At 42.3% G+C, this 24,048-nt stretch overlaps 1 protein-coding gene across 1 annotated transcript in view; it reads left to right on the top strand.

Annotated features, from left to right (window-relative positions):
- Nucleotides 1-24,048, top strand: part of GALM (galactose mutarotase) — a 61,100-nt gene that overhangs the window by 14,068 nt on the left and 22,984 nt on the right. The window contains exons 3-4 of the mRNA XM_047782255.1: nucleotides 2,493-2,699; nucleotides 9,803-9,884. Of these exons, the coding sequence (XP_047638211.1) occupies nucleotides 2,493-2,699; nucleotides 9,803-9,884 (289 nt within the window). The remainder of the gene's footprint in view (nucleotides 1-2,492; nucleotides 2,700-9,802; nucleotides 9,885-24,048) is intronic.

Here is a 24,048-nt window from a genome sequence, read left to right as displayed (position 1 = left end):
AAAAATTTTCTTTATGTTTTTCTTGCCATCCTTAGAATCGAATTTTCTAGAAGAAGAAATCTTGGAAATCATCTTTTTAACCCTTCTATTTTGTGGAAAGGATTGATGCCAAAGTCACATGGATAACCAGGAATAAACCTGGCCCCCAAATCAAGACTCCTGACTTGGCCACAGCTCTTCTTCCTGGAACCGTGCCTTCATGTTTGGAACACTGCTTAGAAACATAGAGACCCTCAGGGTGTTTTTTAATAAATATTTTGAACCTAGTACCTCCTGGGAGAGAGGGACTGATTTTTTAAGATTATTTTTTAAAATTCTATTCGCAGATATTGCTGTGTGACATTTATCTGAATGGGAAGCCGTGATAAAATATATATATCAGAGTTCCTTGAGGGCCTAGCAGTTAGAATCAGCGTTGTCAGAGTTCCCATCATGGTTCAGCGGTAACAAACCTGACAGTATCCATAAGGACTTGGGTTTGATCCCTGGCCCCGATCAGTGGGTTAAGGATCTGGCATTGCCGTGAACTGTGGTATAGGTCACAGACTTGGCTAGAATCCAGCATTGCTGTGGCTGTGATGTAGCCCAGTGGCTACAGCTCCAATTCTACCCTTAGGCTGGGAACTTCCACATGTAGCAGGTGTGACCCTAAAAAGACAAAAAATAAAAAAAATGAAAAGATTCAGTATTGTCACTGCTGTGGCATGGGTCACTGCCATGGCAAGAGTTCAATCCCTGGCTCAGGACCTCCTGCATGCCATGGGCACAGCCAATTATCTATCTATCTATCTATCTATCTATCTATCTATCTATCTATCTATCTACCTACCTACCTACCTACCTACCTAAGAAGGTGAAGAAAATATAATAGACACATGTATAAATTTAGAACAAAAGAGTATGGGGAATGTGAATAGGTAAAGGAAAAAACTTTTTCTCTCAAAAGCCACTTTCTGTATAAAAGAAAATTTTAGAATAATTAAAAGCTGGAGTTCCCATTGTGGCTCAGTGGTTAGCGAACCCAACTAGTAACCATGAGGTTACGAGTTTGATCTCTGGCCTTTCTCAGTGGGTTAAGGACCCAGCGTTGCCATGAGCTATGGTGTAGGTTGCAGATGCAGCCCTGATCCTGAGTTGCTGTGGCTGTGGCTGGTGGCTACAGCTCTGATTCGACCTCTATCCTGGGAACCTCCATATGCCGTGGGTGCGGCCCATGAAAGACAAAAAAAAAAAAAAAAGAATTAAAATCCAAGCTATTATTCAAACATCTTAAAGATTAGATAACCATTTCTCTTCCTAGAATAAGTCATCTTTAAGTACATATTTAAAAATTTTGGAGTTCCCATTGTGACTCAGTGGGGAAAGAAGCCAATTACTATCCATGAGGATGCGTATTCAATCCCTGGCCTTGCTCAGTGGATTAAGGATCTGGTAGGAGCTGTGGCGTAGGTTGCAGACATGGCACGGATCCTTAGTTGCTGTGGCTATGGCATAGGCCGGCTGCTGCAGCTCCAATTAAACCCCTAGCCTGGGAAATTCCCTATGCTGCATGTGTGGCCCTAAAAAGCAAGAGAAATAAAATAGTTTCAAGAGTACTACATGGTGATTCACAATTTTTTTTCTCTCTCTTTTTTTTTTTTTTGGTCTTTTTTGTTGTTGTTGTTGCTATTTCTTGGGCCGCTCCCACGGCATATGGAGGTTCCCAGGCTAGGGGTCGAATTGGAGCTGTAGCCTCCGGCCTACGCCAGAGCCACAGCAACTCGGGATCCGAGCCGCGTCTGCAACCTACACCACAGCTCACGGCAACGCCGGATCGTTAACCCACTGAGCAAGGGCAGGGATCGAACCCTCAACCTCATGGTTCCTAGTCGGATTCGTTAACCACTGCGCCACGATGGGAACTCCCTGATTCACAATTTTTAAAGGTTATACTAAATTTAAAGTTATTATAAAATATTGGAGCTCCCATCGTGGTGCAGTGGTTAACAAATCCGACTAGAAACCATGAGTTTGCAGGTTTGATCCCTGGCCTTGCTTAGTGGGTTAAGGATCCCGCATTACCTTGAGCTGTGGTGTAGCTCGCAGACTTGGCTCGGATCCTGTGTTGCTGTGGCTCTGGTGTATGCCGGTGGCAACAGCTCCAATTAGACCCCTAGCCTGGGAACCTCCATATGCTGCAGGAGCGGCCCTAGAAAAGGCAAAAAGACAAAAAAAAAAGATAAAATAAAATATTGGCTATCTTCCCCATGCTGTACAATATATCCCTGTAGCTTATGTATTTTATGTAGTAGCTTGTACCTTTAATATAACCCTACCTCTATGATAACCCCACTGGTAGCCACTAATTTGTTCTCTATATGAGTCTGTTTCTGTTTTGTTATATTCACTAGTTTGTTTTATTTTTCACATTCCAAGTTGTTTCTAAATATTGAAATGTGGCATTTAGCTTGGGCTTGGAGTGACTAAACAACTTTGAAAACACTTTCTTCCAGGTCCTCTGGACCCCTCGGGTGCTGTCAAATGGCATCGAGTTCTCGAGGGTCAGTCCAGATGGTGAGGAAGGCTACCCTGGAGAGTTAAAAGTCTGGGTGACATACACGCTGGATGGTGGGGAGCTCGTGGTCAACTATCGAGCACAGGCCAGTCAGACCACCCCAGTCAATCTGACCAACCACTCTTATTTCAACCTGGCGGGCCAGGTAGGTGAACTTGCCTCTGCTTACCTGCTATAGTGTAAAGTGTCATTTTCTCTTTTCCCCTGCAATGTGCTTTGTGGAATGACCTGGGCAAGTGGCTGGAGAAACTCAGTATGGAATTACTCCGGCAATGGGGTCACCCCTGTGATGAGGGAAGTCCCCAGCAAAGCTTCTGGCTCATAGTAGGTGTTCAACAAATGGAAGTTATAGGAAAATGAGTAAAATGTGCTGCCTCATGTGCACAGACAAGTCACTGGCTATTTCAAGAACTCCCTCTCATCTCACATAAATATGCTTATGTTTTCTTCCTCTATTCCACTCCTACCTGCTCCAAAAAATTACTTCCAATTAGGGCACTTTCCACCCTTGGATCCCCAAAAATGTGCTTAGCCCAGCTCCTTTAGATATGCTGCCAGTATTTGTCTTGCTCACATTGTACAGCCCACCCTGAGAATGGTGTGGAGACAGTGACAGCCCCTCTTAGGTAATTCCCTCTAAACTACCTCATTCCCTCCTAATGGTAGTATTTCAGCTGTTTGAGGAAGCTATTACATGAGACAGAATCAAAAGCTTAGCTAAACTCTGTAGCTTCTGTCTCTGACTTCCTCTTCATCCGAAGAGTTTGTCATTGTTCAATACACTAGAATCACTTTGGCATCATTTCCTACCACAAGATGAAGTTCACAGCCAACTAGTAATATCTTGCACTTTTACACTTTTTAGCTGTTTGCTGATGATCTGCTGATTTTTTTCCAGGATCTTTTCAAATAGCATGAGTTAATTGGTTCTTACATCATTTCCAAAGTTCTTCCTTTGAAAATAAGAAAGATGATTCTTTACTTCCTTTTTCGTTAACTTCAAGAACTTTCACCCTCCTTCTTGAGATCTTAAAGAGAGAACAAAAAACAAAAACGAAATAAACCTGCCTAAACATAAGAGGTTATGCAATCATGGGCATAAAGACACCCAGTTTTTAAAATAAGTTCAGAATGAAACTTTGCAGAAATAGAACAAAATAATAATGGTTTTATATATGGGTAGTATGTCATGGTGATTATTCACTATTTTCCACATTTTTATATACTCAAGACATCTTATTTTATAACCAGGGGTTGGTCTAAAGGAACAGATTCAGAAATAGAGAAGTTAGACTTGAAGTATTAGATCTGCCAACATGTTCAAGTGAAGGAGATAAAACGGGAACATGTGAACATAGAATCACTAAGGCTCTTTCTACTTACCTGAAAGGAGGACCTTCCTGACCAGAATTTTCCCCCCTTTCAAGCCTACAAGGACTTGGAGTGACAGGTATTTCTGAATTTCTTTCCAGAGGCTGAATGGTTTCCCAGGTCGTAGACCTGTCCCACAAGGGTGGTCAGGGTCAACTCCCTTCTGTGTGCTGTCTCAGCAACTGCAGCTCAAATCTGCAGCCACTAGCTTCAGGCAGAGGGTGGGTGGGGACCACCAGCCTTTTGGAGCACCCAGGTAAGCGTTGATGGGCAGTCATTGGGCCTGGAGTCAAGGGGTCTCTCTGCGTTTTCAGAACATCTCTTGCCCTACCCTCCCTATGTGTCTTAAACCCTCCCCAGGGAAATAGCTCAAAATTGGATATTTAAAGTAGTCAGTGCATCTTATATATATATTTTTTTAATTTAATAAGCCGTATTTTTGTCCTACTCAGGGTCAGACTTTGACTCATCACTTCTAAGTTTGAGTGTTAGAGGCCTAAGGGGAAAAAGGTATTATATTTATCAAAGAATGGAAAAGGTATGTAGGTTGCACTTTGGTTGGGTTTTTTTTTTGGGGGGGGGGGCTGTTCCTTTCTTATCTAACACAAAACTGGGAGAACTTTTTTTTTTAACTGAAACTTTGCTTAAAGAGCTATGAAAGCAGGCCTGGGGCAATTTGAGATGAAAAGCAATAGCTATGGTTCTTGTATGACTGAGTAGGTATGTCTTCAAGGACCCAAGTTGTTCCATGATTCCATTCTGCTTCTTTATGTTATGGCTTTTGTCCTCAGGCTTATCCTCTCATGGTCAAAAGATGGCTGCCACAGCTCCAGAAACCACTTCTTCATATAGTCACATCCAGAGATTTAAAAAAGGACTTGATCTGTTTTTCATATCTCCAATGTTCTATTTTTAAGAATAAGGAAAACTTTACCCAGAAGCTCCTCAGCAGACTTCCCCTCATATATTGTTGGCCAGAAGTATGTCTTATGCGCCGCATAACCCAATCACCAGGAAGGGCATTAGACCACCCTGGTGGGCTCAGACAAATCAAAGTTTGCCCTCAGGCCCAAGGTGGGGGTCCTTTCCCTGAATATATCCTCACATAGGATAAATCAATGTCAGTGTTCTGCCAGGGGAAAGGGAGTTTGCTAATAGGGATGTGAGATGACTTTTGGGTAGTAACCATAGTGTCTGTAGTATCCTGCTAGCAGTGATAAGAGCTGAATTAAGGCAGTGGTAGTGACAATGGACAAAGAGGTCTTTAAAGCCCCAACCAAACCACAGTGAGCTCTATAAGTGGTTAATGCTACAAACAGCAGCAGCTAAGCAAAGTTAACCAAAGCAAACACTGAACTCAGAGATGGGCCTCAGTTCTGCCTGTGAATCAGCATGCCTTGCCAAGTTTTCATCAGCCTGGAAAGGAAAAGAATCCAACAGTAATAGTCCATCAGAATAGATCATTACATTACCCCATGTCAGAAGAGTCATATAATGAAAACTGTACTTCCTTTACTGAAGGAATGTTACTGCTGTTTAGTGATCCAGTGATCAAGAGAGTGTGTGCCTAGTCAGTATTCCTTTCCTTCTCCTTTCAGCTTCTTCTTAACATTTTGGGTTTTTTTGTTTGTTTGTTTGTTTGGGCTGTACCCACGGCACATGGAGGTTCCCAGGCTAGGGGTCAAATCAGAATTGTAGCCACTGGTCTATGCCACAGCCTCAGCAACCTGGGATCCGACCTATACCACAGCTGATGGCAATGCCAGATCCTTACCCCACTGAGCGAGGCCAGGGACCGAACCCAAGTCCTCATGGATGCTAGTTGGGTTTGTTAACCACTGAGCCATGACGGGAACTCCCTTCCAAACATTTTGGACTCAACTTATTGGTGTGTGATTTTCATATTGAATCATTTTCTTCCTGCCCTAGTACCAAAAAACAGACAGAAAAATGAAATTCCTAAGAAGCTCCATTTATAATAGTAAAACAAAGAAATTCCTCCAAAGTCTATTAACAGGAAAGTAGATATACAAATTGTGATATAATCATAGAATGGAATACTACTCAACCTTGAACTGAGCATTGAATAGATAGAGCCAAAGAAACAGTTAGTCCCAGAGCTCTCTTAGGTGCTGGCAGTATCCTGAGGGATGATGGCAGTAGGGAGATGATGACATTAGGGAGAGCCACACAGAGAGGCCTTGCTAGGCAGGGGTACAGTCTCCTCCCATTTTGGACCTGCCTTCCCAGGTCAGATCAGGGACCAAACACGTGTCTAGGATAGTGGGGGCTGAGGAGGTACCTCTGCCCCAGCCTTGTCTCCCACACACTCTTACCCCTGTCCAGCACTTACCTGCTGGGAAGCTACAAGAGAATCATAGTTCTTCAGAAACAGCCTCCTGGTAGTGTAAATAAACCAGTTTCTGTCATATGTAGACATTGATTCTCATGGCCTCTAAAATCGTGATCTTTTTCCTCAGGACAACTCCATTTGATGGTGTGGAGCTAAGTCTTCTGATGGTGGAATATGTTTTCAGTTAACCCAGAGGGCTCTGCCTCTCTGCTTATTTTTCAGAAACCCCGCAGAGCCTTCAGTTTAGCTTTGCTCAGGGTTTCGTTGGGAAGATTGCTTCAGCACTGTTGACCTTTTGAGCCAGATAATTCTTTGTTGTGCAGGTGGGGAGGCTGTCCAGTACATAGTAGGCTCTTTAGTAGAATTCTTGGCCTCTTCTCACAACTACTTCTCTGGTGGCCTTACCACCCCCAGGCATGACCATCAAAAATGTCTCGAGATATCTGTGGGGCAAAATCATCCCCAGTGGAGAACTGCTGGTTTGGTTTAGTTTTGAGCTTTCATTCAGCAAAAGCCCTCACCTGGTTTCCTTTCTACATCATCTGCTGTGAAGCTTTAAAATACTGCTATTAAGCATGGTGGAGGACAATGTGAGAAAAAGAATGTATATATGTATGTGTGACTGAGTCACTTCGCTGTGCAGTAAAAAATTGACAACACTGTACACCAACTACAATGGAAAAAATAATCACTTAAAAAATAAAAAATAATAAAATAAAAATAAAATAAAATACTGCTATTAAAATAGAATCCTTTTTATTAGAAACATACATGTGTATTTTCCAGTTTGCAAGCAGCAAAACATGTCTTTACTGAACAAGAACCCTGGACAAAAATGGGGTCATAATCAGCCCAGTTTTACACCAAAGGAAATGAGATTCTAGAAGGTTTAGTGACTTCCCTGGTCCACTCATTGAGAACTGGAACTGGACCCTAGGCCTTTCTGACCACTCTGTGTACCAGCCTTTGACTCTACCAGGAGGGCAGGCTGCATCTTTTTTTTTTTTTTTGGTCATTTCTTGGGCCGCTCCCATGGCATATAGAGGTTCCCAGGCTAGGGGTCGAATTGGAGCTGTAGCCACCGGCCTACACCAGAGCCACAACAACGGGGGATCCGAGCCGCGTCTGCAACTTATACCACAGCTCACGGCAACACCGGATCCTTAACCCACTGAATAAGGTCAGGGATCGAACCCACAACCTCATGGTTCCTAGTCAGATTCGTTAACCACTGAGCCACGACAGGAACTCTCAGGCTGCATCTTTATGGAGGAGATGGGACTCCAGTTCTGACTCCTGGGCTTCTGTCACATGGCAGGGAGTAGGTCCTCTGGGTGGGAAGTAGGCCAGAGAAAGGGTGACATGGGCCACCCCCAGTGAGCCTGGAGGTGATGCTTTGGCTGTCTAGCACCTGTGTTTACAGGTCACTGGCCCTTGCTCTTTTTTTTTGCCTGGCAAGTGGAGCGAGTAGAAGAAACCCCTTGCTAATAAGCCAAACTCCAAAGAGCTTTCAAACCCATTGTCTCTCTGACTTTTCACCTTCATAATTCCATTCAGAAAAGAAAATACCTTGTCAGTTGAATCATTTGAAATGATTTTCTCCCATTGTGTAAGGTATCTTTTTGTTTGATTATGTCCCATTGGTTTATTTTTGCTTTTACTTCTGTCGCTGTGGGAGACTGACCTGATATCTATATCTATGAGTCCGCTTCTTTTGTTGTAATTTTTTAGTTTCTACTAAATGATCTCTTTGGAGTTCTCTCCCTACTTTATCCCTCTCATTGACATTGCATCCTGTTGACTTTGGTCTTTGAGAAAAAGACCTTTATAATAGATTTTTTGATCTCCTCCATTTATTCTTCTTTCTCTTACTGTCCCCTTAGGGCTGCAGCTCCTCAAGAATCTATCCTCAGACCTCTTCCCTCAAATTCTTTAAGTCTCTCTGAGACCTCTCATCCATGCCTATACCTGGAATTATTAACTATATGCCAGTGACTCTTAAATCTGTGACCTCTGCATTTCTCTGTGAAACCAAGATTGAACCCACATCTACCAATATCAAAAAGACAGACATTCCTGCCTGTCTTACGAGTACTTCAGAGTAAATCCAAAACCAAACATTATCTTTTGTCAACAAATCTTCTCTTTACTACTGATTAAGACTGATATTTATGTCCCTCTAAAATACATATGTTGAAATCCTGACCTCCAAGGTGATGGTGTTAGGTAGCGGTGCCTTTGAGAGGTAATTACTGACAAGGGCTTAATCTCTAAAATATACAAGCAACTTACACAACTCAACAGCAAAAAAGCCAACAACCCAATGGAAAAATGGGCAAAAGACCTGAATAGACATTTTTCCAAGGAAGATATATAGATGGCCAACAAGCACATGAAAAAATGCTCAACATCCCTGGTTATTAGAGAAATGCAAATCAAAACTACCATGAAGTACCATCTCACACCAGACAGAATGGCCATCATTAATAAGTCCACAAATAACAAATGTCGGAGAGGGTGTGGAGAAAAGGAAACCCTCCTGCACTGTAGGTGGAAATGTAAGCTGGTACAGCCACTATGGAGAACAGTATGGAGGTACCTTAGAAAACTATACATAGAACTACCATATGACCCAGCAACCCCACACTTGGGCATATATCCACACAAAACTTTCCTTAAAATAGACACATGCAGCCGCATGTTCATTGCAGCACTATTCACAATAGCCAAGACATGGAATCAACCCAAATGTCCATCGACAGATGATTGGATTAGGAAGATGTGGTATGTATACACAATGGAATACTACTCAGCCATAAAAAAGAACGAAATAATGCCATTTGCAGCAACATGGATGGAACTAGAGACTCTCATATTGAGTGAAGAAAGTCAGAAAGAGAAAGACAAATACCATATGATATCACCTATATCTGGAATCTAATATACAGCATTAAGGAATCTTTCCAAAGAAAAGAAAATCATGGACTTGGAGAATAGACTTGTGATTGCCAAGGGGGAGGGAGTGGGGTGGATTGGGAGCTTGGGGTGAATAGATGCAGACTGTTGCCTTTGTAATGGATTAGCAATGAGATCCTGCTGTGTAGCACTGGGCACTATGTCTAGTCACTTACGATGTAGCATGATAATGTGAGAAAAAAGAATGTATACATGTATGTGTAACTGGGTCACCATGCTGTACGGTAGAAAAAAATAGTGTATTAGGGAAATAAAAAAAATTAAAAATTAAAAAATAAAATAAAATAATAGATATAGAGAAAAAAAAGAAAAGAAAATACATCCTAGAGGTCACATTTGAAAGTTTCTTCCAAAAGTATTGGCTGCTATTTTGCACCCCTGTCTACCTAAATTAAATGAACATATTAATCATCATCATAAGTCTAGTGGGATTTCTAAAGTTTTTGCAAATGCTTAAAAACATTTCTTCAAGAGAAGTTATAAAGCAAATATATAAAATAAGGCTGAGCATTAAATCTTCTTTTGTTTCTCTTCTTTTTGCCTCTCAGGGTTCCCCAAATATATATGACCATGAAGTCACTATAGAAGCTGATGCTTTTTTGCCTGTGGATGAAACCCTAATCCCTACAGGTTTGTTAATTTAAATGTTTTTATGGGAGCACAGAGGTGTTAAGAATTCTACTGCAGTGGCTTAGGTTGCTGCAGAGGCACAGGTTCAATCCTCAGCCTGTCTCAAGGGTCAAAGGATCAGGCATTGTGTGGCATAGGTCACAGCTGCTGCTTGGATTCAGTCCCTGGACTGGGAACTTCCAAATGTCACAGATGCAGCCATTAAAAAAAAAAAAAAAAAGGCAACAGGCATAAACTGAGATAGTCCCAAACACCCTGGGTCAGCTGGTCATCCTAGCTGATCATTAGACTCCAGAAGTTCTCCATGAAAATGTAAATCTGTTACTCCTTGGCACTTAGAGATAAATTAATCTAAGCATTAGCTCACAAATGCTGGACCCTAATGGAACATGATGTGGTTTTTGACAGAATAGGAAAGGGTGGGATGGGCCTTACCCTGAGGAGGACAAATGCAGCTGCATCACCTCTGAGACATCATCTGGGGGGTCAGGTGGAAGGGGAAGTCCAGCGTATCAAAAGGGAAGGTGAGGTGTTGCCAGAGCTGGATTTCATGGGTGGGTGGGTGGGTGTGTATGTGTTTGTCTCCTGGATTAACTGGATTGAAATCATCTTGGTTATTATTATTTGGGATCAAAAATACCTTGGTTTATATAGGCAAATCCATAGAGATAGAGAGTAGATTGGCAGGTTGCCAGGGGCTGGGAGCAGAGGAGAATGGGGAGTGAAAACGGCTACAAGATTTCTTTTGAGGATGTTGAAAAGATTCTGGAATTAGATAGTGGTGATGGTGCACAACCTTGTAAACATACTAAACACTGCTGAATTGTACACTTTAAAAGTACACATTATAGTATTTATAATGTGAATTATATCTCAATTTTACAAACAAGAGAAAGAACCTTGGTTCATGTGTTACCTCCAGAATCGAGGGGTGTAGTTTTGTGCTAGATTGTATGTGCACCCCCATCTATCTCTAGGGGACAGATGAGTGACAGCAAAATGACTGGCAGGGGTGCTGTTTTTTTGTAGTAGTTTATAGAAATTACCTTGAAGCAATTACCCCCAACGCAGTAAATAAATATTCTAATTGTGGTTTTGTTAAAATCAAAGATCAGCTAAATGTAAAGACACATTTTGGGAGTTCTCGTTGTGGTGCAGCGGAAACGAATCCAACTAGGAACCATGAGCTTGCGGGTTCGATCCCTGGCCTTGCTCAATGGGTTGGGGATCCGGTGTTGCCGTGAGCTGTGGTGTATGTAGGTCACAGACACGGCTTGGATCTGGCATTGCTGTGGCTCTGGTGTAGGCTGGCAGCAACAGCTCCGATTAGACCCCTAGCCTGGAAACCTCCATATGTCCTAAAAGGACAAAAGACAAAAAAAAGAAAGAGAGAGAGAAAGAGAGAGAGAGAGAGAAAGAAAGAAAGAAAGAAAGAAAGAAAGAAAGAAAGAAAGAAAGAAAGAAAGAAAGAAAGAAAGAAAGAAGGAAAGAAAGAAAGAAGGAAAGAAAGAAAGAAGGAAAGAAAGAAAGAAGGAAAGAAAGAAAGAAAGAAAGAAAGAAAGAAAGAAAGAAAGAAAGAAAGAAAGAAAGAAAGAAAGAGAGAAAGGACACACTTTCTGCATCAGCTCCTCTTCTGAAGGAAGAGCTGCCCTCATGCTGCCCCTGACTGATCAGGTCTCCTGCCTATGTCTGACAGCAACTTTGACTTCTAGGATGTGTCACATGTAACTTCATAGCTCCTTTGTCACATGGCTTATGTCCTCAGGCCTGTGTTCAGGGCGCAGCTACTTGTGAAAGGTCAGGAAGCCCTGTCCTTTCGGTTCCCACCTTGTGTAAGGGTGCTACTACTTTAGTTGTCTAGTAAAGAGCTTAGAATGATAGAATATGAACAATTAGAAGCCAAGGCACTATCTTGGTTTACATCACAAGTCTATTGACATTTTAATCCCCCTCCTATGATGCACTGAAAAAGCACATCAATTGTGTGGTATTCTGTCAAAAATGCAAAACCCCAGTCCATTCAGAAGAAAACATTACATGAACCCACCTGAGGGACAGTCTACAAAATAATTGACCAGTACTTTTCAATGATAATCAACATTGTGAAAGACAAAGAAAGTCTGATTTGCTGTTTCAGAGGAGATAAGGAGATATAATACCTAAATATAACATGGAATCCTAGGCTGGATCATGAAACAAACAAACAAAAAAACACTTTAGTGAGAACACCGGTCAAATTCTAATGAAGTGTGTAGTTTAGTTAATAGTGTTATTTCAGGTTAAATGTCTTAGTTGTGATCATTGTACCATGGTCATGTAAAATGTTAACATTCGAGAAAGGAGGATGAAGGGTACACAAAGATATATTATTTTTGCAACATTTCTATGAGTCTGAAGTTATTTCAGGAGTTCCCATCATGGTGAAGCGGACCAGGAACCATGAAGTTGAGGGTTCAATCCCTGGCCTCGGCCCAGTGGGTTAAGGATCCGGTGTTGCTGTGGGCTGTGGTGTAGGTCACAGATGTGGCTCAGATCTGGCGTTGCTGTGGCTCTGGCGTGGGCCAGCAGCAATAGCTCCTATTAGACCCCTAGCCTGGGAGCCTCCATATGCCTCGGGTGCAGCCCTAAATAGATAGATAAATAAATAAATAAATGAAAATAAAGTTACTTCAAATTTCCAAAATTGAAAAAAGAAAAAAAAAAAAGACCCAGGGATCTAAGTAAGATTTAATACTTTAAAGTTACCAGGCACTTGCCTTGCTTTAGGTAAGGGTTTTTGTTTTATTTTGGCTTGTTTGTTTGTTTATTTGTTGTCTTTTTAACCCTGCACCTACAGCATATGGAAGCTACCAGCCTACACCACAGCTCACGGCAAAGCTGGATCCCTAACCCACTGAGCAAGGCCAGGGATGGAACCCAAGTCCTCATGGATATTAGTCGTGTTCGTTACCCCTGAGCCACAACAGAAACTTCTATTTTTGGCATCTTTATAACAATGAGGTTGTGTTTGTGGATGCTAGTTCAGAATTTTTAAGGGGAAAAAGAATGTGAGCCTGCCTACCAAGCAGCAACTTCAGTTAACAGCAGGAATTAGAAATTCTCATAGGGGGTTCCTGTTGTGGCTCAGCGGCAATGAACCCAACTAGTATCTATGAGGACTCAGGTTCAATCCCCAGACTTGCTCAGTGGGTTAGGGATCCAGCTTTGCCATGAGCTGTGGTGTAGGTCACAGACAGGGCTCAGATCCCGTGTTGCTGTGGCTGTACAGGCTGGTGGCTGTGGTGTAGGCTGGCAGCTGTAGCTCCGAGTCGACCCTTAGCCTGGGAACTTCCATATGCCAAAAGTGAGGGCCTAAAAAGCAAAAAGAAAGGAAGGGAGGGAGGAAGGAAGGAAGGAAGAAGCTCCCATAGACAAAGTAACAACAAAAATAATTAGAATAATAATCCAAGATAAATGGATTAAAATTTTTTGGCTTCACAGTGTTGAATGTTTTCATGGCTCCAGGACTTTTATGTTTGTCTTGATAACATGTGTTATTTTTTGATACTTATGTGGCTCAATTAATGGGCATAAGTGAGCTGGCACATCTTGTCCTAAATGTAGAATTATTACATTAGAACTTAAGTTATTATTATTATTTCTTTTTTGTCTTTTTGTCTTTTCTAGGGCCGCACCTGAGGCACATGGAGGTTCCCAGGCTAGGGGTCGAATGGGAGCTGTAGCCTTCAGCCTACGCCACAGCCACAGCATCACAGGATCTGAGCTGTGTCTGTGACCTATGCTACAGCTCACAGCAATACCAGATCTTTAACCCACTGAATGAGGCCAGGGATTGAACCCACAACCTCATGGTTCCTAGTTGGATTCGTTTCCGCTATGCCATGATGGAATCTCCTTTTTTTGTCTTTTATTTAGTGCTGCACCCGCAGCCTATGGAGGTTCCCAGGCTAGGGGTCTAATTGGAGCTGTAGCTGCCAGCCTGCACCACAGCCACGGCAATGACAGATCCTTAACCCACTGAGCGAAGCCATGGATCGAACCCGCAACCTCATGGTTCCAGTGGATTTGTTTCTGCTGCACCACGGCTGGAACTCCAGAACTGATGTTATTAACTGCAAGAGAAAAATATCAGCAGCTGCTATTTTGTGATTGATAAGGAAGAAAATAAACTAAGTAGCTTATAAATAGAGGTGATGAAATAAGGGCATATTCTTTTCTATATATTTATAAAATTTTATGCTCTCCTGCTAAGTTTTAATCAGATGAAAATCACAAAAATACATAATTCATGCCAGGTAAAGATGATTTGTCATGACTGTAAGAGAGAATTGTGGCAAAGCACAGTAGAGCTTTACATGCAGTCTAATGGACAGCATAGAACTCACATTCACCTCAGTTCTGTACCATAAGTGACTTTAGGATCAGATTCTACACCCTGTGCTAAATTGAATGCCTGCAAAGTTGAATAGACTATACGAGCTCTGGGCTCTCAGAGAGGCAAGAGCCTGTGTTCTAATCTTGGCTTTGTCATTAACTAGCTAGGGGACCTTCAGTGCATGTATAATACTTAGCATTTAATCTCCATAGACTCATTGAAGTTGAATTCAATCAGAGTTAATAAATTTTAATAAATCAGATCCATAAACTTTATTTTATTTATTTTCATCTTTTTTTTTTAGGGCCACACCCACGGCATATGGAGGTTCCCAGGCTAGGGGTTGAATCAGAGCTGTAGCTGCTGGCCTATACCACAGCCACAGCAACGTGGGATCCGAGCTGTGTCTGCATCCTACACCACAGCTCATGGCAATGCCAAATCCTTAACCCACTGATCGAGACCAAGGTTTCAAACTCATGTCCTCATGGGTACCAGAAGGGTTCGTTAACCACTGAGCCATGATGGGAAGTCCCATATATTTTATTTTAAAAAACATTTTGGGAAATATCTGGGGTTGCCTAAATTTTCCTTTTGCCAGGCTAGAAGGCTATTATAAATAGAGGGCTATTAAAACTAATTGGGAATGTATGTATGTTATATTTCAATTTCTAAAAAAAAAAAAATTTAACCATTGGTATAATAATAAGGAACAGAGGTAAATAGGCTAAATTTATTAAAAAATAAACCAGGAGTTCCCGTCGTGGCGCAGTGGTTAACGAATCTGACTAGGAACCATGAGGTTGCGGGTTCGATCCCTGCCCTTGCTCAGTGGGTTAACGATCTGGTGTTGCAGTGAGCTGTAGTGTAGGTTGCAGACGCGGTTCGGATCTTGTGTTGCTGTGGCTCTGGCATAGGCCGGCGGCTACAGCTCCGATTAGACCCCTAGCCTGGGAACCTCCATATGCCGCTGGAGCGGCCCAAGAAATGGCAAAAAGACTAAATAAATAAATAAATAAATAAACAAACAAACAAACCAATAAAATTACCATTCATAATCACCATTTTTCATAAGAGAAAGAATGTTTTAACACCACAAAAGTAGGGAAAGTTTAATCCTAGAATTTAAAAAAGGCCCTTTAAATTGACTTTATCTTACTTTTTTTAAAAAAAGTGATAGCTGATTATCCATATATATCTCAGTTTTCTGTGAACCAGTGAAATTTTTATCATGGACTGATGATTGAGTCCAATAATTTGGTCTGTAAGGTTGCTTGTAACTTTTACATTCTGTGATTTTACTGCTATTTCCACCACTCTTCAAAATTGTTAGAACTCTATCACAAAAGTAAATAAGCTGTAACAACTTCAGAGCTCATGAAAAATTTATAATTCTCTTTTACAAGTCCATACATTAGCCCCTCCCACATAGGTTACATCTGTTTGCTCAATGACTCTTAAACTGAAATTATACAGGTTTTTCTCCTTCCTCCTTCTCAGAAATGCTTAAGAAACAATTAATTGTATGATTCCTTTGGAACGTCCTCCAAAAATGGGTGGTAACTTCTACTCTGCCATTTAGTGATGTAATAATTCACACGTCTGGCCCAGTTTCAGCCAGGAGCAAATCTCTAGGAGCTCATATTTTGTCTGACTCTTAACATTGACCCCAAAGCTCATGAGCAAATGGCTTAACTGAGACCAGTCCGAAGTCATTTGGTCATTCAGAAGTGCCTCCTATGTGCCTGGGCTTGCCAGGAGTTGGCAGTGGCAGACCCTGCCCAAATATTATTCATTAACCTGGAAAATGTCAGGGTAGATATAACTAAGAGACTTGGAATAGAAAGAAAGCACTGCCTGGGGGCTCCTCGATAGAGATGAGAGTGAAATAAAACCTGGAAGGGAAAGTAAAATTTTGCCAGGCAGCGAGGAGAAAGGTATTTTGGACAGAGATGAACAAGAATGGGCAGTACAGGAAATAGCGAGACTCTCTTCAGGGAAGAGCTGGGCTTCTGAAGCACTTGGGGCATGCTTTTCATCGCAGAAAATGGATGGGCTCATAGAGGTTGGCTGGGGCCTTGTCAGATCTGCACCAAGCTCTGGTACATCTGCAGTCCCTAAGGTGGCCCTGGATTACCCTAGGCTGACCTTGAGTTCAAGGTCACACAGGGCAGACACACAGGTGTACCGGATATTCAGCCAGAACTGGACTGTACTGAACCCCAAGTCCACTCTTCTGAGACATGCTGTAAGAAACCTGTTAGACAAGCCACACTCTGTTGAGCATTCTGGGAATTGACATGCAGTATCTAGAGACTGCGGTTATGTTGAATTGAGAAAAAGGAAGATACTATTTATCTGTGAGATGAGGTGGGGGTTATGACAATAGAATCTGGTATTTCAGAGAGGGCTTTATAAATAAAAAACCCACACCACAACCCTATAAGGTAGGTTCAGCTCATTTTTCTTATTTATCAGATGTGGAAACTCTAGCACAGTAGTTTCAGTAACTTACTGAGAACCACTCAGTTAAGGCGCCGTGGAAAGCTAGGATTCAAACCTAGGTAGTCTTGTATTAAAACTCTGGCTTTTAACTAGACCTGTAATCTACAGACTTTACAGTGTGGTTAGATGGAAGAAGGGTTCTGGGGAGGGGGAAAGGAGAGAGAAAAAAGAAAAGTAAATGAATTTCTTGATTATATAGAGAGCCAAGATCACCATATAGTCATAAAATAGGAAGCCAGAAACTGAACAAAAAAGCCTTTGGATGGTTGTCAGTTCTCATTTCTTCTGCCACCTTTTATACAGGTGGCCTCCCAGCTTCTCTCACTGTTTTCCTCCCCATTTCTCCTTCTCAATATATTTCTGCCTCTCTGTAAAGAAAACAGAAAAAAAGGCTTGTTAGAACTGTATTTAAAAAGAGGGGAAAAAGACACAGAGGTCAAGTCTCCAGCTTTTATGGATGTAAATTTATACTTTATTTGTTTTCAACTCCTTTTTGTTTGCCCTTTATGAAAGCTGTAACCTGAGCTCTTCTCAAAGGAAATGCTGATGCAGATCTAAACTTTGGGGGTGTTTTTACCTTGGTTACAGACACTCAGTAAATAATTTTTCAGGTGATGGGAAAACCCATTATGTGAGAAAATAGCACCTTTTATTCTATAGTAGCTGTAATACTGTGGCTGAGGTACTCAGTAAAAAAGGGGAGCTTCCCCCCGTGAGTGTTTTGGGGAGAGATGAAGTCCTGTCCTCCATTTTGCTTATTGCAGGCTTGCTGATTGGGCATTATTACATAGAGGAAAGGGATATCTCGATATAGCGTTTCAGAGAGCCCAAGCAAGCACGATACAATGAGATCCCCTTGTCTTAAACCTATAGCATTATTTAGATCTCTGTCTCAGGCAGGGCCCACAGATCTTGAGCAGCCTTGGGCACCTGTTTCAATCCTGACTTTGTTCCTGTTGACAATTTGGCAGGGGTAGGGGGCATATAAAATGTCTTCAGCCCTTTCTACCAATAAAGCATGGAAGACAACAGCCTGTACTATGTGGCTTCTTTGTTCTTCCCCTTTCTCTGCTCAGGTAAAAGGGTGTCTTTTTCCCAAAGCCCACTGGAAATGCCTCAGCAAGTGTGAGGCATGGTCCTTCCTCACAGGTGCCTCTCTCCTGCATCAATAGAAGGTCTCTGCAAGACAGAGAGCTCCCTTCACCTGTAGACCAGGAGCAAAGTTGCCACTAAGCTGTCAAGACTGGGTTTGCATGTCAGCATTAGTGTAGCTTTGCTTCTTCTGAGCAATTGTTTTTCTCTACTTAAAAAAAAAAAAAATGCAACCCCTATAGCATTAGCTGCTGCTTAGGATGGGCTCATACCCTGTAACTGGGGCATCTTCAAGTCATCTTGAGTATGTTTTTATGTTGTTGTCAGGGCTGTCCCTGTAGTTTCCCAGAAGTGGAACTCCTGAAAACCGTTTACTAGGAAGGACAAGTATATAGTGGTTGTCCACAGAGAGAGAACAGTCTAGTGCCAGATTTCTGTGCTGACAAGACAGATATATAGCTTCGAGACCCGAGTCTAGTGTCTTGTCCTGTGGCAACAAGAGGAAACCAGTCCCTGGTGCCCTGCTCAGGTACAAAGCCAGCTGAATTTGAGCAGATGAGAAAATTCAATCTTTCTGTTTCTCCAGGGATTAATTCATTCCCAGGGTTGTAAATAATACTTTTCATCCTTTCGTCTAACAGAACTGTGAGACTTGGAGGCGATCTGGGCCACCTGCGCAGCAAGACTTTATGATGTATACAACACAGTGCAGAACTAAGTGTGTTTTAATAGGCATTTATAGAATACAGCTTTTTTTCTTTTAATTTTCTGTTCTTTACTCGTAATAGTAGATAAAGAATCAAGAAAGCAGAAATGAATGCTTTTATTAGTCTTTTGCATCTTAAAGTAACATTGTAAAATCCAATCTTATTCTCTTTATTGAGAGGAGATACCTTTTATTTTTATAAAAATTTACCCAATCTATTCTGTTCCCAGCCCATCTGCTGTTCTTACTGCTCTTCATTTTTAAAGCTCCTTCTAAAATTACATGAAAGCAACCCCATTTCGACAAAATTAGAATTCTGGTAGAAAAGGCTTACCACAAGGCTGTGGAGAGAAGCTCAGCAAGACATTTGTATTTTATTTCAACCTCTCTGGATTCAACCTACAATTCATTTGATTTTATAATTACTTCCCTAGGGCAGATCTAAGTCTCTGACCTGGAGAAATAAATTCCAAAGTAGTCTTCTGGTTCAAAGGTGGTGCAAAGAATACTGTTTTTTGATCTGTGTGTTTTAATCTTTGTGGAGCTTCTTACAGAAAACTCCTTTAGACTTTATATAATTCTAAAATTGTGGACGTAATATTAATTTCAACTCTCCATCATTATGCTTTCTATTTCCTTTTCATCCCACGTCTCCACTACACCCAATATTGTCATCAGGTCCCGCTGATTTTTTTTTTTTTTTTTAAGTAAGGCTTAATTTTTTTAGAGAAGTTTTTGGTTTTTTGTTGTTGTTGTTGTTGTTGTTTTGTCTTTTTAGGGCTTTACCCATGACAAATGAAAGTTCCTAGGCTAGGGGTCGAATTGGAGCTACAGCTGCCAGCCTACACCATAGCCATAACAACTTGGGATCTGAGCCCCATCTGGGACCTATACCACAGTTCAAGGCAACACTGGGTCCTTAACCCACTGAGCAAGGCCAGAGGTTGAACCCACATCCTCTTGGATACTAGAGTTCATAACCCACTGAGCCACAACAGGAGCTCCTCAATATGTATTATTGATTATATGACTCTGTCTCCATCATTACTGACCCAGTGTAGGCTATCTTTTCTTTTCTAGATCAGTGCCTGGCTTATATTATGAGCTTCATAAATTTGGATCAGTGAATGAATAAATGAATCTGGACAACCGGTCTCTAACTGGAGGGAAAAAATCTCTTTAGATTTGTCCTATATCTGGTTAGTAAAGTTATCTATCTAAAATGAAAATCTTGGGAGTTCCCTGGTGGCTCAGCAGATTAAGGACCTGATATTGTCACTGCTGTAGGCAGATTGGATCCCTGGCCTGGGAACTTCCACATGCCTCAGGTGTGGCCAAAATAAATTAATTTAATTTAATGCAAATCTTACTTTGATATTCTCCAGTTAAAAAAAAAAAGGTTTTTGTCTTTTTAGGGCCACACCCCATGGCATATGGAAGTTCCCAGGCTAGCGGGGGTCGAATCAGAGCTACAGATACCAGCCTACACTACAGCAGCGCCAGATCCAAGCCACGTCTGTGTCCTACGCCATAGCTTACGGCAATGCCAGATCCTTAATCCATTTAGCAAGCCAACTGCATCCTCATGATCACTAGTTGGGTTTGTTACTGCTGAACCACGATGGGAACTCCCTAAAAAACTTTTAGATGCCTTCCAGACCCATCCCCCGCTGTGTCTCACTCACATCTCACCCTGTTTTAATACCCACCTCCCACCCACAGGGACCACCCAATGCCCTTTCCTTGCTACATGTACCCCTACTCTTTTCAAGGCTCATGCTTTCTCTTTAGAAATGTTTCCCCACTTCCTGGAAATAATAGATTCTTTGTTGCTCTTTGCATTTTTGTAATGACGTAAACTGTTTAGAGCTTATGTGCCCACGCTCCTTTATCTTCCTCTCCATTAAGTCTACCCCAGATGAACTATCAGAATTTACTAGTTACAGATCCAAAGTGGGGAGCTAGAAGGGAGCTGCAGGCTGAGTCTCTTTGGCTTGGAGCTAGAGAACATATCTATGCTAAACAGAAAAATGAAACCAAGTAGTAGCCAATCTGTACATGCTATGAACGGCTACTCTTTCCTTTCCCTCTCCACCCCTTGTTAGTCTTTCTCCATTCTTCTCTCTTCTTTACATTTGCTTTAAACAGAGTGTATTAAAGCGGTACCGTATGATAACTGGGATTCAGCAAACCTGGATGCAGCAGGTGTGCTACCCACCAGCAATGCTCTCAAGTCAACCACGAAAACCCTCTGGGCCTCATAACCTAAGCTCTAAAATCTCATTAGATTACGGTTACGTTAGTTGAACTCCAAGTTCCTGTCAGTTTCTAATAATGATTCAAAGACAACATGGAACCTCTAACCCAGATAATTTTTCTTGGCCACGCCCATGGCATGCAGAAGTTTCTGGGCCAGGAATCAAACCCGCCACAGCTCCACAGCTGTAACCAGAGCCACAGCAATGATAGTGCTTAACCCCCACGAGGGAACTCCATAAGCCAGATATTCTTAGCCAGGGCAGGGTTCATACTTGTATATCTGGGAAGATGATGAAATAATTTAAAGGGATTCATAAACTCCTGAATTCTGTGTAAAACCTTGTGTGAGTTGGTTGCATCATCTTGGTCTATAAAGGGGTTTTCCAGTCTTTTTTCCTCTCTTGAGGTAACAATAGTTTATGGTTGCCTTATTATATATTATTGTATATAAGGATAGTCATCATTTTTGAGACTAGCAATGGTATATTTTCTTCTTTGTAATCTTCAGGGTAGTTTAAAAATTTTTTTTCCTAATTTATCACCATTAAATTCCCTGAAGGGAGCTAGAAGTCTAGCTAGAGAAGGAAAATGGCAAACTAAGAAGAGTAACTTCTCCAAGGTCCTACCCAGAGGAGCTATAGCAGCCAAGACTCTGGGTCAGACAACCAGCTTTTCTTTCTGCTTGATCAGATCAATGAAATTGTCTTGTAATACTCACCAGCTCTTGTTCAGTCAGGACTGCAGGCCTGGACATCAGTCCGTGGAGTGTGGGAGCAGGCAGGCATGCCAGCCGCTCTATAAGTGGGAAGCCAGAGCATGGTGTTCTATTTGAGTAACACTAAAAAAAGTAAAAACTGGTGATAATTGAATCTTATGGATTATTATTTACCCTGGAGATGTTTCTTGTATGACAGGCTCTCCCAGATGATGTTCAAGGAAGTTCAATACAGAAACTCCAAGGAACTCTCCTGGTAGCAATGAACCCCTCCAAGGGGATGCATTATTGAATCCCTCTCTATAAAATGGCCCCAAGAACGGCTTTATGAGGCTTCAGAATAACTTCCAAAGCCACTCATGTTCCCTGCTAGAAAATATCACTGCTACAAGATTGGCAAGCGTGAGCCAGCATGGTGGGAATTTGGCAGGAAGAAAGCTCAGAAATTAGCACTTGGCTAGGTGTTGTATAATTCCTATGAAAATTCCAGACTAACATCAAGTTTGTCAGAAGGGGAGTTATTTTCTAGAACTCTCACTACCACCCTTGGAGAGCTGGTGGTTTAACACCCACCCTTCCCACACCCCAGGTCTGGACAGATGCCTGGCTCTGGTTCAAACCTGGTGCATAGCAATCCTTAGAGGTCGCCCCATTCTTAAGGGGATGAGAGATGACTGTGGGCTTTGCACTATGGGCCTGAGGCTGACTCAAGCAAGTTCTCAGACCAGACTTGCTTTCAGTTCAGCTAGCATTTGTGGAACATCTACTGATTGCTAGGTGCTGCCTAAGGTACTGGCCATAGAAAGATGATCAAACACTGTCTGTGGCCTTGAGAAGCTTACAGGGAGTGGAGAATCTAGTGTAGTCAGGGCAGTGCTAGAATTATTGCCCTTGGGCCTAAGGGGAGCATAAAGGCAAGGATTTGAAGAGGCTTTCTTGAAAGCATCCTGAGCTTCAGGAAGCTTCTTAGTATCTGTGAGGATCTAGCCACAAGGAGAGTAAGAGTACTAAGCACGGAATGTGGGAGTGGGGTAGGCTGTTAAGCCAAAAGCCACAGAGACAGTTGGGCAGAGTGGAGGCTAGGGTGAGACAAGGGAGGTGCAGCACTGGGGTGCAAAACTTAAGGCAGCACTCACTTTCAGGGTGCTGCAGGTACAGAGTCAGCCTCTGAGAGTGACTGTATCCTTAAATTTTGCACCCTAGCTCCTTGCTTGCCTCACCCTTGTCCTGGCTTTGTAGTTGAGTATAGTCATCATGGTCGTTCTGTGCCATCCTAAGGAGGAGCTAGGATTTTATCTTTAAATCATGGGAGACTTCGAAGCATTTTAAGCCAGGGGATTGACCTAGCAAGACTGGCATTTTACAAATACTACTACCCCAGCAACTGTTGTGGGTGGGGTTTGACTGGAGCCAGAGATGGATGAAGAGTCTATTTTAATAACCCGAGCAAGAGATGAGGAGGATCTAAATAAGATTTCAGATGGAAGAAATATAGTCTTATAATATTAAGAGGTAAAAACCAGGAGGCCTGAATTGAATATAGAAGATGAGGAAGCAGGAAGGCTGTGTGATGATGCCTAGGTTTCCAGGACAGCTTCTGGGCAGTAGGAATGGAGGTAGTAAGTAGCAGGAATAGAGGAGGAGGAGGTGGCATGGGGGTGGGATGAGGGATGGGAGTGGCTGGAGGAACTATGGATTTGGTCTCAGAGATATTTGAGATTAAGGTGCCTGGGGGGCATCCAGGTGAGGATGTCCAGTAAGCAGTCAGACAGATGGGTACAATGTTTGAGGAAAAATAAGAGTGAGAGTATATTGTAGATTAAGCCATGTGGATTTCCTAGAGAGGAACTGCAGATTGAGAAGAACAGTGGTCTGAGGGCTGAACCCAGGGGAATCTGAGGAAACCCCCATCAATATTTAAGGTGCAAGAGAGGTTCACAATAAAGATGTCAAGTCAAGTTCCCCTTGTGGCTCAGCGGTAAAAATACCAACTAGTATCCACAAGGATGTGGGTTCAATCCCTGGCCGTGCTCAGTGGGTTGTTGTTTCCTTGAGCTGCAGTGTACGTTGCAGACAAGGTTCTGATCTGGCATAGCTGTGGCTGTGGTGTAGGCCAGCAGCTGTAGCTCCAATATGACCCCTAGCCTGGGACCTTCCATATGCCATGGGTTCAGCCCTAAAAAGACATACATACATACATACATACAGGTGTCAAGTCAGATGGGCAGAGGAAGAAAGCAAACAAGGAGAGAAAGTGTCTGAAAGCCTTGGAGTGACTGGCTGTGTCAGCATTCCAGATAGGTCCAGCCCAGGCGACCTGGGAAGCGTGCCTGTAGTGGTTGTAGTGGCTGTCATTGCGGGCCCATTTTAGAGTGTGACGGTAGAATCCAGACTGTGGCAGTTGGAGGAGTAAACTGGAAGTGAGGGAAGAGGATCAGGGACGATAAGCCAATGAGTGGTTCCCAGCTAAGGCAACTTTCTTTTTTCTTTTTTTTTTCCTGGATGCACCTGT

Source organism: Phacochoerus africanus, chromosome 5 (assembly GCF_016906955.1).
Source record: "Phacochoerus africanus isolate WHEZ1 chromosome 5, ROS_Pafr_v1, whole genome shotgun sequence".
Taxonomy (NCBI): domain Eukaryota; kingdom Metazoa; phylum Chordata; class Mammalia; order Artiodactyla; family Suidae; genus Phacochoerus; species Phacochoerus africanus.
This window is presented reverse-complemented; position numbering and strand designations above follow the sequence as displayed.